This window comes from Oncorhynchus keta, chromosome 10, assembly GCF_023373465.1.
Source record: "Oncorhynchus keta strain PuntledgeMale-10-30-2019 chromosome 10, Oket_V2, whole genome shotgun sequence".
In the NCBI taxonomy this organism is placed as follows: Eukaryota; Metazoa; Chordata; class Actinopteri; order Salmoniformes; family Salmonidae; genus Oncorhynchus; species Oncorhynchus keta.
The window spans coordinates 18,015,572-18,030,571 of NC_068430.1; the positions used below are offsets into that span (position 1 = coordinate 18,015,572).

Genomic DNA, 15,000 nt, shown 5'->3' on the forward strand with positions numbered 1-15,000 from the left:
TATCATCCAAAAAAGAATGGAGCAACTGCAGATTGCCCCTTTAAGTGATCCTTTTTCAAGAGATTAGTGAATCTGAATCTGAGCCTTGCTTAGCTCTGGCCACACACACACACACACACACAGACACACACACACCCTTGTGAAGCAGCAGTCTGATAGTTAAAGAGGGAAACGCATGGGGTCGTCCGCCCATGTTTCCCCTTTAAGTGGTCAGTATTAGTGCTGACCCTGCACACACTGACACACGTGTGTGGCATTCCCTGGGAGAATTGTGTGTGTGAGAGAGACACAGAGACAGAGACAAAGTGAAGAAACGTGTGTGTGTTTATGTCTGCACTTCAGGGTTTCCCTCAGGAAAATGTGGCGCCGGACATTTGACCAGCAGCATTTCAATTTACCGGACATTTGACCGGGCAGCATTTTAATTTACCGGGCATTTGACCGGACAGCATTTTAATTTACCGGACATTTGACCGGACAGCATTTCAATTTACCGGACATTTGACCGGGCAGCATTTTAATTTACCGGACATTTGACCGGACAGCATTTTAATTTACCGGACATTTGACCGGACAGCATTTTAATTTACCTGACATTTTACCGACAGCATTTTAATTTACCGGACATTTGACCGACAGCATTTTAATTTACCAGACATTTGACCGGCAGCATTTTAATTTACCGGACATTTGACCGACAGCATTTTAATTTACCGGACTTTTGACCGACAGCATTTTAATTTACCGGACATTTGACCGACAGCATTTTAATTTACCGGACTTTTGACCGACAGCATTTTAATTTACCGTTCACCCACGGTGCTCAGAATGACAGAAATCACATTTAGATGATGGTAATTCATATTAACAGAAGATGCCATTAGAGGATGCAACAATGTAAGGTATACTATAAGGTGCACTATATCTAAGGAAGTCTTGAGCTAATGCTCGCCTGAGGTTGAGTATACCATAATAAGCTGTAGACCACACTACCTACTGAGAGAGTTCTCATCTGTATTCTTCGTAGCTGTTTACATACCACCTCAGTCAGAGGTTGGCACTAAGATAGCATTGAATGAGCTGTATTCTACCTTAAGCAACAACAAAAAAAGCTCACACAGAAGCAGCGCTCCTATTTGCCGAGGACTTTAATGCAGGGAAACTTAAATCAGTTTTACCAAATTTCTATTAGCATGTTAAATGTGCAACCAGAGGGGAAAGAACTCTGGACCACATACAGAGATGCACACAAAGCTCTCTCTCACCCTCCATTGTAACGTCGTTCTTCGTTTGTAGAAAGAGAGTCGGACCGAAATGCAGCGTGGTTGTTACTCATGTTCTTTAATAGAAAAAGTGACACATGAAATAACTATACAAAATACAAAACAACAAACGGAACGTGAAACCTAATTACAGCCTATCTGGTGAAACAACACAGAGACAGGAACAATCACCCCACGAAATACAAAGCGAAACTCAGGCTACCTAAATACGGTTCCCAATCAGAGACAACGAGAATCACCTGACTCTGATTGAGAACCGCCTCAGGCAGCCAAGCCTATACAACACCCCTAATCAGCCGCGATCCCAAATACTACAAACCCCAATACGAAAATACAACAACATAAACCCATGTCACACCCTGGCCTGACCAAATAATTAAAGAAAACGCAAAAATACTAAGACCAAGGCGTGACATCCATTTGGCAAATCTGACCATAATTCTATCCTCCTGATTCCTGCTTACAAGCAAAAACTAAAGCAGGAAGCACCAGTGACTCAGTCAATAAAAAGTGGTCAGATGAAGCAGATGCTAAGCTACAGGACTGTTTTGCTAGCACAGACTGGAATATTGAGGAGTACACCACATCTGTCATTGGCTTCATCAATAAGTGCATCGATGACGTTGTCCCCACAGTGACCGTACGTACATACCCCAACCAGAAGCCATGGATTACAGGCAACATCCGCACTGAGCTAAAGGTTAGAGATGCCGCTTTCAAGGAGCTGGACTCTAACCCGAAGCTTAATAGAAATCCTGCTAAGACCTCCGACGAACCATCAAACAGGCAAAGCATTAATACAGGACTAAGATCGAATCATACTACACCGGCTCTGACGCTAGTGGGATGTGGCAGGGCCAGTAAACCATTACAGACTGCAAAGGGAAGCACAGCCAAGAGCTGCCCAGTGACACAAGCCTACCAGATGAGCTAAACTACTTCTACGCTCGCTTCGAGGCAAATAACACGGAAACATGCATGAGAGCACCAGCTGTACAGGAAGACTGTGTGATTGCACTCTCCACAGCCGATGTGAGTAAGACCTTTAAACAGGTCAACATTCACCAGTGCCAGATGGATTACCATGACGTGTGCTGCGAGCATGCGCTGACCAACTGCCAAGTGTCTTCACTGACATTTTTAACCTCTCCCTGTCCAAGTCTGTAATACCAACATGTTTTAAGCAGACCACCATAGTGCCTGTGCCCAAGAACACTAAGGTAACCTGCATAAATGACTACCGGCCCGTAGCACTCACGTCTGTAGCCATGAAGTGCTTTGAAAGGCTGGTCATGGCTCAGATCAACACCATCATCCCAGAAACCCTAGACCCACTCCAATTTTCATACCGCCCAGACAGATCCACAGATGATGCAATCTCTATTGCCCTCCACACTGCCCTTTCCAACCTGGACAAAAGTCGAACACCTATGTGAGAATGCTATTCATTGACTACAGCTCAGCGTTCAACACCATAGTGCCCTCACAGCTCATCACTAAGCTAAGGACCCTGGGACTAAACACCTCCCTCTGCAACTGGATCCTGGACTTCCTGACAGGCCGCCCCCAGGTGGTAAGGGTAGGTAACACACCTCTGGTTGAAACAGCTCTCATTCTCTCCTCCTTCACAGTAGAAGCCTCAAACAAGGTTCTAAAGACTGTTTACATCTAGTGGAAGCCTTGGAAAGTGCAATCGGACCAAATTTACACTGTATCTTGGATAGGCAAAGAGTTGAAAAACTACAAACCTCAGATTTCCCACTTCCTGGTTGGATTTTTTCTCAGGTTTTTGCCTGCCATATGAGTTCTGTTATACTCACATACATCATTCAAACACTTTTAGAAACTTCAGAGTGTTTTCTATCCAATTATACTAATAATATGCATATCTTAGCTTCTGGGTCTGAGTAGCAGGCAGTTTACTCTGGGCACCTTATTCATCCAAGCTACTCAATACTGCCCCCCAGCCATTTTATTTATTTATTTAACCTTTATTTAACCATATGGTCTGATTTTGTCTAGGCTACTTTGAAGCAATGTAAGACATGCCTCATAATATGTATTAAAACTTTCAGGGTTTCAAACAATTAAGTATAGGTTTTCAAAATGCATACTGCCTCCAGCTAATTGCAAAGTGGTGTGTGACGTGCTGATGTAGCCTGCCTGATGTAGCCTGCCTGATGAAGACAGTTTGAGATGCTGTAGCAGCAGCTGTCACACTGTCTGACAGATTTTCCACTCAAGGTTCTGTATCTGTATTCTGTACGCGTGTGAAAAACAAGGTCAATGTCAAAGGTGTTCAATCCACATACTCACGTACGTAACAAATATACTGTACAAACGCGCCATTTTAATTCCACTAAATTATGCAAATTAACCTATAGAATGATAAGCATGATCAGTTAAATATATTTCCATCGATTGGTGTTTCCATCAATGAATAGACTAATAAGCATTATTTCGCTATGTGATGTTTTCTTCTTCTCCAGGCCAGCGGCAATTTTATTAATCGTCTTTTTAAAATTATCGGCCAAAAGATGGCTATTACCGGCTAACAGAAACCCTGATGCACATGCATGTGTGTAGAATTCCCTGTCAGCCAGTGGTATGCCAGCGCACCAGGCCTCTCACTCCTAACAATCCACTGTCCAGCGGTGTGACATTGTATGACACACAACCTTGAGAGGCACGGCTGGACAGTGTATGACACACACACAACCCTCTCTCTCTTGCTCTCTCTCTCTCTCACTGCTCCTCCTGTCCCCCTGTGTAGGTGATGAAGACATACCACATGTACAACACAGACAGTATCAACTCTGAGAACAAACTGAAGGATGCAGAGAAACAGGAGGAGAAGCAGATGGGGCGCTCTGGTCGCCAGGACGACAGACAGACTCCCAGGTCACCTGACACACTGGCCAGCATCAAGACGGAGGAGAAACATGTCCGACGCTCCTCAGTCAAGAAGATAGAGAAGATGAAGGAGAAGGTAAAGCGTGTGTGTGTGTGTGTGTGTGTGTGTGTGTGTGTGTGTGTGTGTGTGTGTGTGTGTGTGTGTGTGTGTGTGTGTGTGTGTGTGTGTACAGGGACAAGAATATGAGAGCAGCCCTGTCTGAGGACTGAGACCCTGAGACCTCTACTGACAGGTTGGCTAATGATGCAGGTCACACAGCACAGTCCATTATAGTGTGTATGCATATACAGTTGAAGTCGGATGTTTACATACACCTTAACCAAATACATTTAAACTCAGTTATTCACAATTCCTGACATTTAATCAGAGTAAAAAGTCCCTGTTTTAAGTCAGTTAGGATCACCACTTTATTTTAAGAATGTGAAATGTCAGAATAATTGTAGAGAGATTGATTTATTTCAGCTTTTATTTCTTTCATCACATTCCCAGTGGGTCAGAAGTTTACATACACTCAATTAGTAGTTGGTAGCATTGTCTTTAAATAGTTTAATTTGGGTCAAACGTTTCAGGTAGCCTTCCACAAGCTTCCCACAATAAGTTGGGTGAATTTCGGCCCATTCCTCCTGACAGAGCTGGTGTAACTGAGTCAGGGTTGTAGGCCTCCTTGCTCGCACACGCTTTTTCAGTTCTGAAAAAAAAAAATCTATAGAATTGAGGTCACGGCTTTGTGATGGCCACTCCAATACCTTGACTTTGTTGTCCTTAAGCCATTTTTCCACAACTTTGGAAGTATGCTTGGGGTCGTTGTCCATTTGGAAGACCCATTTACGACCAAGCTATAACTTCCTGACTGATGTCTTGAGATGTTGCTTCAATATATCCTCATAATTTTCCTCCCTCATGTTGCCATCTATTTTATGAAGTGCACCAGTCCCTACTGCAGCAAAGCACCCCCACAACATGATGCTGCCACCCCCGTGCTCCACAGTTGGGATGGTGTTCTTCAGCTTGCAAGCATCCCCCTTTTTCCTCCAAACATAACGATGGTCATTATGGCCAAACAGTTTCATTAGACCAGACGACATTTCTCCAAAAAGTACAATCTTTGTCCCCTTTTGCAGTTGCAATCCGTAGTCTGGATTTTCTATGGTGGTTTTGGAGCAGTGGCTTTTTCCTTGCTGAGCAGCCTTTCAGGTTATGTCGATATAGGACTCGTTTTACTGTGGATATAGATACTTTTGTACCCGTTTCCTCCAGCATCTTCACAAGGTCCTTTGCTGTTGTTCTGGGATTGATTTGCACTTTTCGCACCAAAGTATGTTCATCTCATCTCTTCCTTCCTGATCAGTATGACGGCTGCGTGGTCCCATGGTGTTTATACTTGCGTACTATTTTTTGTACAGATTAACGTGGTACCTTCAGGGGTTTGGAAATTGCTCCCAAGGATGAACCCAACCTGTGGAGGTCTACAATTATTTTTCTGAGGTCTTGGCTGATTTCTTTTGACTTTCCCATGATATCAAGCAAAGAGTCACTGAGTTTGAAGGTAGGCCTTGAAATACATCCACAGGTACACCTCCAATTGACTCAAGTGATGTCAATTAGCCTATCAGAAGCTTCTAAAGCCATGACATCTTGTTCTGGAATTTTCCAAGCTGTTTAAAGACACAGTGTATGTAAACTTCTGACCCACTGGAATTGTGATACAGTGAATTATAAGTGAAATAATCTGTCTGTAAACAATTGTTGGAAAAATTACTTGTGTCATGCACAAATGAGATGTCCTAACCGACTTGTCAAAACTATAGTTTGTTAACAAGACATTTGTGGAGTGGTTGAAAAATGAGTTTTAATGACTAACATAAGTGTATGTTAACTTCCGACTTCAACTGTACCTGCATGTGTGTGTTGTTCATGAATGATGTATGAGTCTGTAACTGGCTTAAAGCTCTAGCCATGTTCTACTACAGTGGGGGCTCTGTCAGAGAGACAAGACCCTACCAATGGCCTTACTATTCTCTCTCAATCCTGTTATCTCTCTTTCTCACTCTCACTCCCTCTCTCTTCCTCTCTCTCTTTATCCCTCTATCTACTCTCTATCTCGTCTGTTTCTCCCTCTCTCTCCTCTCACTCTCACTCCCCCTCTCTCTCTTCCTCTCTCTCTTTCTCCCTCTCTCATCTCACTCCCTCTCTCTTCCTCTCTCTATATCCTCCCTTTTTACCTCTCTCGTTCTCTCTCTCTCTCGTTCTCCCCCTCTCTCTTGCTCTCTTTCACCCCCCTCTCTCTGTGTCCCTCAGAGGCAGGCTAAGTACACAGAGAACAAGCTTAAAGCAATCAAGGCAAGGAATGAATACCTGCTGGCTCTGGAGGCTACGAACAGCTGTGTCTTCAAATACTACATCCACGACTTGTCTGATATCATCGACGTGAGTACACATATACACACAACCTGTTGGGCATGGTAAAAATAGATACATACTCCAGCAGTCTTTCTGGGGGCCAGAGAACAACTGATTATGTAGTCCAGCATCCATCTCAGCCCACCACCTCTCCCTGCAGCACGTAGACCCGGTCAGCCTTAACTCAACTTAACAAGACCTACTGCAAGCAGAGCAGGGCTCTCTCCTCATCCCCATCATCCCTACTCCCCCTCATCCCTTCTTTCACAGTGACAGGACTCTCCCTCATCCTTCTCTTTCTCCCTCTATCTTCCTCCCTCTCTCCCCTGACCCTTAACAAGGACCACTGACGGGACTCTCCCTCTCTACACCCTCCTCCCTCATCCTTCTCTTCCTCCCTCTCTCTCCTGACCCTTAACAAGGACCACTGACAGGACTCTCCCTCGTCTTCTGTTTCCTCCTCCTCTCCCCTCTGGTCTCATTACTATAGTCTGCCCTTTACTATAGACTGAGAGACTGCAGGTTAGCCTTTGGCTATATGAACAGGAATGATGATGATTGATGAAGTACTTCTAATGCTCCTTCACTCATTCTGTCTGAAGGGTTAGCATGTAGCATACCTTCTCTCATTCTGTCTGAAGGGTTAGCATGTAGCATACCTTCACACATTCTGTCTGATGGGTTTGCGCGTAGCATACCTCTCATTCTGTCTGAAGGGTTAGCATGTAGCATACCTTCTCTCATTCTGTCTGAAGGGTTAGCATGTAGCATACCTTCACAAATTCTGTCTGAAGGGTTAGCATGTAGCATACCTTCTCTCATTCTGTCTGAAGGGTTAGCATGTAGCATACCTTCACTCTCATGAATGATGGTGTAGCATGTACTGTAATGTAGCATGTACTGTAGTATATACTGTAGTATGTACTGTAGCATGTACTGTAGTATGTACTGTAGTATGTACTAGAGGTCGACCAATTATGATTTTTCAACGCCGATGCCGATTATTGGAGGGCCAAATAAGCCGATACCGATTAATCGGCCAATTTTTTACATTTTATTTGTAATAATGACAATTACAACAATACTGAATGAACTCTTATTTTAACTTAATATAATACATCAATAAAATCAATTTAGTCTCAAGTAAATAGTGTAACATGTTCAATTTGGTTTAAATAATGCAAAAACAAAGTGTTGGAGAAGAAAGTAAAAGTGCAATATGTGCTATGTAAGAAAGCTAACTTTTCAATATTCTCAGGTAAGAAGTTTTAGGTTGTAGTTATTATAGGAATTATAGGATTATTATTAATAATAATAATAATAATTATTATTATTTCCCTCTATACCATTTGTATTTCATTAACCTTTGACTATTGGATGTTCTTATAGGCACTTTAGTATTGCCAGTGTAACAGTATAGCTTCCGTACCACTCCTCGCCCCTTCCTGGGCTCGAACCAGGAACACAATGACAACAGCCACCCTCGAAGCAGCGTTACCCATGCAGAGCAAGGGGAACAACCACTCCAAGGCTCCGAGCGAGTGATGTTTGAAATGCTATTAGCGCGCGCTAACTAGCTATCCATTTCACTTCGGTTACACCAGCCTCATCTCGGGAGTTCATAGGCTTGAAGTCATAAACAGCGTAATGCTTGAAGCACAATGAAGAGCAGCTGGCAAAACGCAAAGAAAGTGCTGTTTGAATGAATGTTTACGCGCTTGCTTCTGCCTACCACCGCTCAGTCAGATACTTAGATACTTGTATGCTTGTATGCTCAGTCAGATTATATGCAACGCAGGACACGCTAGATAATATCTAGTAATATCATCAACCATGTGTAGTTAACTAGTGATTATGATTGATTGATTGTTTTTTATAAGATAAGTTTAATGCTAGTGTAACCGATGTGAAATGGCTAGCTAGTTAGCGGTGGTGCGCGCAAATAGCGTTTTGATCGGTGACTTCACTTGCTCTGAGACCTTGAAGTAGTGGTTCCCCTTGCTCTGCAAGGCTTTTGTGGAGCGATGGGTAACGATGCTTCGTGGGTGACTGTTGTCTGTGTGCAGAGGGTCCCTGGTTCGAGCCCGGGTAGGGGCGAGGGGACGGACTAATGTTACAGTATACTGTTACATTGATGCTGTTGACCATGATTACTGCTTGCAAGATTGGATCCCCCGAGCTGACAAGGTGAAAATCTATTTCGGTGTCCAAAAATACAGATTTCCAATTGTTATGAAAACTTGAAATCGGCCCGAATTAATCTGCCATTCCGATTAATCGGTCGACCTCTAGTATGTACTGTAGTATGTACTTTAGCATATACTGTAGCATTTACTGTAGTATGTTTGAATGGACGTCCATGGGAATATCTCATTGCCTAAGACGTATTGCGTTGATTTGAACCATGCCTTTGTAAGCATCTCTTTGAATGAATCAACCCTCTCTCTCTCTCTCCCCTCTTCCCCCCCTCTGTCAGTGCTGTGACCTGGGCTACCATGCCAGTCTCCACCGTGCATTGCGGACCTACCTGTCAGCGGAGATGAACGTGGAGGCGTCTAAACACAGCGGCCTGGAGGGCCTGGAGGGGGCAGCAGAGAGCCTGGAGCCCAACGGGGACAAGCAGAGACTGATGGAAACCTACAACAACGTCTTCTGTCCCCCCATGCGCTTCGACTTCCAGTCACACATGGGAGACACGGTAGGGGGGATTAGTAAGTGTGTGTGTGTCTGTGAGCTTAAACCAATTGTGTGTCGATCATTCTCTTACTCTCTCCCTCTCTCTATGTGTCTCTGATATGGTCAAACATTGGGCAGGAGGTTAGGAAGTGCAGCTCAGGTTCCTACTCATTTTGTGGGCAGTGAGCACATAGCTTGTCTTCTCTTGAGAGCCATATCTGCCTACGGCGGCCTTTCTCAAAGGCTATGCTCACTGAGTCTGTACATAGTCAAAGCTTTGCTTAAATTTGGGTTAGTCACAGTGGTCAGGTATTCTGCCACTGTGTACTCTCTGTTTAGGGCCAAATAGCATTCTAGTTTGCTCTGTTTTTTTGTTCATTCTTTCCAATGTGTCAAGTAATTATCTTTTTGTTTTCTCATGATTTGGTTGGGTCTAATTGTGTTGCTGTCCTGGGGCTCTGAAGGGCGTGTTTGTGTTTGTGAACAAAGCCCCAGGACCAGCTTGCTTAGGGGACTCTTCTCCAGGTTCATCTCTCTGTAGGTGATGGCTTTGTTATTTATGGAAGGTTTGGGAGTCGCTTCCTTTTAGGTGGTTATAGAATTTAACGTCTCTTTTCTGGATTTTGATCGTTAGCTGGTCTCGGCCTAATTCTGCTCTGCATGCATTATTTGGTGTTCTACGTTGTACACGGAGGATATTTTTGCAGAATTCTGCATGCAGAGTCTGAATTTGGTGTTTGTCCCATTTTGTGAATTCTTGGTTGGTGAGCGGACCCCAGACCTCACAACCATGAAGGGCAATGGGTACTATAACTGATTCAAGTATTTTTTGCCAGATCTTAATTGGTATGTTGAATTTTCAATTTCAATTCAAAAGGCTTTATTGGCATGGGAAACATATGTTAACATTTCCAAAGTAAGTGAAGTAGACAGAAGTGAAATAAACAATAAAAATGACCAGTGAACATTACAATCACAGAAGTAAGTACAGGGAGTGAGTGTTTTAATAAATAAAGAAAACAATAACCACGAAACACAAACAATGCACTGACATGAAACAGAGTCAATAACATCTGAGGAAAGAACCAAAGGGAGTGACAGATATAGGGAAGATCATCAAGGAGGTGATGGAGTCCAGGTGTGCGTAATGATGGTGACAGGTGTGCGTAACGATGGTGACAGGTGTGCGTAATGATGGTGACAGGTGTGCGTAATGATGGTGACAGGTGTGCGTAATGATGGTGACAGGTGTGCGTAATGATGGTGACAGGTGTGCGTAATGATGGTGACAGGTGTGCGTAATGATGGTGACAGGTGTGCGTAATGATGGTGACAGGTGTGCGTAATGATGGTGACAGGTGTGCGTAATGATGGTGACAGGTGTGCGTAATGATGGTGACAGGTGTGCGTAATGATGGTGACAGGTGTGCGTAATGATGGTGACAGGTGTGAGTAATGATGGTGACAGGTGTGCGTAATGATGGTGACAGGTGTGCGTAATGATGGTGACAGGTGTACGTAATGATGGTGACATGTGTGCGTAATGATGGTGACAGGTGTGCGTAATGATGGTGACATGTGTGCGTAATGATGGTGACAGGTGTGCGTAATGATGGTGACAGGTGTGCGTAATGATGGTGACAGGTGTGCGTAATGATGGTGACAGGTGTGCGTAATGATGGTGACATGTGTGCGTAATGATGGTGACAGGTGTGCGTAATGATGGTGACAGGTGTGCGTAATGATGGTGACATGTGTGCGTAATGATGGTGACAGGTGTGCGTAATGATGGTGACAGGTGTGCGTAATGATGGTGACAGGTGTGCGTAATGATGGTGACAGGTGTGCGTAATGATGGTGACAGGTGTGAGTAATGATGGTGACATGTGTGCGTAATGATGGTGACAGGTGTGCGTAATGATGGTGACAGGTGTGCGTAATGATGGTGACAGGTGTGCGTAATGATGGTGACATGTGTGCGTAATGATGGTGACATGTGTGCGTAATGATGGTGACAGGTGTGCGTAATGATGGTGACATGTGTGCGTAATGATGGTGACATGTGTGCGTAATGATGGTGACAGGTGTGCGTAATGATGGTGACAGGTGTGCGTAATGATGGTGACATGTGTGCGTAATGATGGTGACATGTGTGCGTAATGATGGTGACAGGTGTGCGTAATGATGGTGACAGGTGTGCGTAATGATGGTGACAGGTGTGCGTAATGATGGTGACAGGTGTGAGTAATGATGGTGACAGGTGTGCGTAATGATGGTGACAGGTGTGCGTAATGATGGTGACAGGTGTGCGTAATGATGGTGACAGGTGTGAGTAATGATGGTGACAGGTGTGCGTAATGATGGTGACAGGTGTGCGTAATGATGGTGACAGGTGTGCGTAATGATGGTGACAGGTGTGCGTAATGATGGTGACAGGTGTGCGTAATGATGGTGACAGGTGTGCGTAATGATGGTGACAGGTGTGCGTAATGATGGTGACAGGTGTGCGTAATGATGGTGACAGGTGTGCGTAATGATGGTGACATGTGTGCGTAATGATGGTGACAGGTGTGCGTAATGATGGTGACAGGTGTGCGTAATGATGGTGACAGGTGTGCGTAATGATGGTGACAGGTGTGCGTAATGATGGTGACAGGTGTGCGTAATGATGGTGACAGGTGTGCGTAATGATGGTGACAGGTGTGCGTAATGATGGTGACAGGTGTGCGTAATGATGGTGACAGGTGTGCGTAATGATGGTGACAGGTGTGCGTAATGATGGTGACAGGTGTGCGTAATGATGGTGACAGGTGTGCGTAATGATGGTGACAGGTGTGTGGGATAATCAGCAGCCTGATGACCTAGAGGGCAGAGAGGGAGTATACGTGACAGTTCCAAAAGAATAAAGACATTTCAAATGTCTTGTAACCATGTAACCAAAATGTTTTGTAACCATGTAACCAAAATGTGTTGTAACCATGTGCAAATGGTTAAATATGGGTTGTATTTACAACAGTGTTTGACCTCTCTCCATCCATCTCTCTCTCTCTCTCTAGATGGGGTTAGTATGTGCCCAGCAGCCGTTAGAAGGGGAGTTACTCCAGAGGTGTCAGCAGCTGCAGTCCCGTCTCTCCACCCTCAAGATTGAGAATGAGGAGGTGAGACCTGCACTCCTCTCACCTCCTAAATCCATCATTTAACCCCCTCACCCCCATCTCTCACCTCATCACTCCAACATTTAACCCCCTCACCCCCCATCTCCCACCTCATCACTCCAACATTTAACCCCCTCACCCCCCATCTCTCACCTCATCACTCCAACATTTAACCCCTCACCCCCATCTCTCACCTCATCACTCCAACATTTAACCCCCTCACCCCCATCTCTCACCTCATCACTCCAACATTTAACCCCTCACCCCCCCTCTCTCTCTAGGTGAAGAAGACTATGGAGGCCACTCTGTCGACCATCCAGGACATGGTGACCGTGGAGGACTATGAGGTCAGCGAGTGTTTCCACCACAGCAACTCCATGGAGTCGGTCAAGTCCACCATGAGCCAATCATTCCTCAGCAAACCCAGCCTGGCCAAGAGACGGGCCAATCAACAGGAAACGGAGCAGTTCTACTTCACTGTGAGGACCAATCACAGAGCAGAGATGTGTTGTGTTATTCAGGAATAGGAGGAGTCAGTGAGGTCTTGTTGTGGTGACACACACATCTGCTCCGTAAGGCGGTGTCAGTGATGTCATGATGATACATTTAACATTACATTTAAGTCATTTAGCAGACGCTCTTATCCAGAGCGACTTACAAATTGGTGCAAACACCTATGACAACCAGTGGAACAGCCACTTGCATCTAAATCTTGTTGGGGGAGAAGGGGGGTGATACACTCAATCATTGTGCACAGTAGCTAACTTCTCTCTTTCTCTGTCTCGCTCGCGCTTTCGCACTCTCTCTGTCTCGCTCTCTCTTTCTCTCTCTCTTTCTCTGTCTCTCTCTGTCTCACTCGCTCTTTCGCACTCTCTCTGTCTCTCTGTCGCGCTCGCTCTTTCGCACTCTCTCGCTCTCTCTGTCTCTCTCTGTCTCTCTCTCTCTCTCTCTCTCTCTCTCTCTCTCTCTCTCTCTCTCTCTCTCTCTCTCTCTCTCTCTCTCTCTCTCTCTCTCTCTCTCTCTCTCTCTCTCTCTCTCTCTCTCTCTCTCTCTCTCTCTCTCTCTCTCTATGTATGTTGTAGAAACTGAAGGAGTTTCTGGAGGGCCGGAACTTGATCACCAAACTGGAGGCCAAACATGACTTGATCCAGAAGACCCTGGGAGAGAGTGAGTCACACACTCTAACTCACACACAGGCACATACACAGTCCACTGGATGTTTGTAACTGAGGATGTCACTGGGAGGTGTAGGCCAGAGCAGGCCCCAGAGACACAGGAAGGGCCACACTGGGGAGCAGGATGGGGCAGTGGGGGACAGGATGCGTGTGTTGCACTGCAGGCCCATCTGTGGATGTAACTGTAGGTTGGGGAGGGAGATCCTCTGGGATGTGTGTAGCTAGAGCTACACAGGACAATCACTCAGAAGTGTGTGCATGTAAGCAAAGTAAGCGTTTGTGTTAGCGTGTGTGTGTTAGCGTGTGTGTGCGATAGTGCATGTGTGTGTGTGTATTTCAGGGGAAGTCTGTCACAGTTCGTGTCCAGCTGTGGCCCTTTCCTTCTGTCGCCTGTTCTGCTATAACTAACAGTCTCTCTCTCTCTCTCTGCTCTCTCTCTCTCCCCTCCCCCTCTTCCTGTGTCTTCCCTGCTTTAGGTCAGAAGACTGATTGTTGTCTTGCCAGGTAGGTGTGGTAAAGAAACACACACACATACCAATGGGAGATTCAATAGTAAGCGCTAAGGTCGATTTGACTGCTGCAAGGGTGTGTTTACGGGTACATACTCATTCTAATATTGCATTGTGTGTGTGTGTGTGTGTGTGTGTGTGTGTGTGTGTGTGTGTGTGTGTGTGTGTGTGTGTGTGTGTGTGTGTGTGTGTGTGTGTGTGTGTGTGTGTGTGTGTGTGTGTGTGTTTGCATGAGTTCACAGATTATTTCCAGAGTTGTGTATAAATAGTATCTCTCTCTGGAGGTGTAATGACAGAGCAACGTTTTGTTCTTGCTTTTGATATCTCTTTCTTTGTTTCTCTCTGCTGTCTCTCTCACCCTCCCCTTCTCTCTCTCTTTCCCTCTCCTCCTCCTCTCCAGTGACAGGAGGAACTCTGCACTACGGAATCAGGTAATTTCTCTCTCCATTCAGAGTGTGGTTTTCTATGTGTACGTTTCTCTCTGTGTGTGTGTGTGGTTTTACCTTTTACCTGGAGAAGCCCCATGTCTTTCTTATGCTAGGTCTACAGACTACACTATCTGAAACAGTTGTGCAAACAACACTTCTGGTCTATTATACCATGTGGTGAGTGTAGCTAGCGCCCCCTAGTGGGAGCCTTATGTTATGATCCTCTGTTGTCACACCCCCGTCCAGAGATCTAACAGCAGGCAGCTTCTGAACAGCGTACAACCGCACTGATACACACAGACATGTAACACACACACACACATGCACAACAACAAAAACAACACACACACACACACAGAGAACGTTTCCCAGATTCCCTGCCCTCATCAGATAGTAATCTGTGGAAAACCTAAACAAAGGGAAGAGGGAAGAAGTTGTCTCCTAGCAACAGCTTGCTTCT

General features: G+C 45.1%; 1 protein-coding gene across 5 annotated transcripts in view; it reads left to right on the forward strand.

Moving 5' to 3' along the window:
* The window catches only part of LOC118389629 (SLIT-ROBO Rho GTPase-activating protein 2-like), a 179,993-nt gene that overhangs the window by 136,820 nt on the left and 28,173 nt on the right, over positions 1–15,000 (forward strand). For all 5 annotated transcript variants that reach the window (XR_008144391.1, XM_052526582.1, XM_052526584.1 and 2 more), the window contains exons 6-13: positions 4,057–4,272; positions 6,496–6,624; positions 9,074–9,295; positions 12,330–12,431; positions 12,710–12,907; positions 13,511–13,595; positions 14,080–14,107; positions 14,513–14,543. Coding sequence is in view for 4 of the 5 variants with exons in the window: in XM_052526582.1 (XP_052382542.1) it covers positions 4,057–4,272; positions 6,496–6,624; positions 9,074–9,295; positions 12,330–12,431; positions 12,710–12,907; positions 13,511–13,595; positions 14,080–14,107; positions 14,513–14,543 (1,011 nt within the window). In the remaining variant the exon portion in view is untranslated. The remainder of the gene's footprint in view (positions 1–4,056; positions 4,273–6,495; positions 6,625–9,073; positions 9,296–12,329; positions 12,432–12,709; positions 12,908–13,510; positions 13,596–14,079; positions 14,108–14,512; positions 14,544–15,000) is intronic.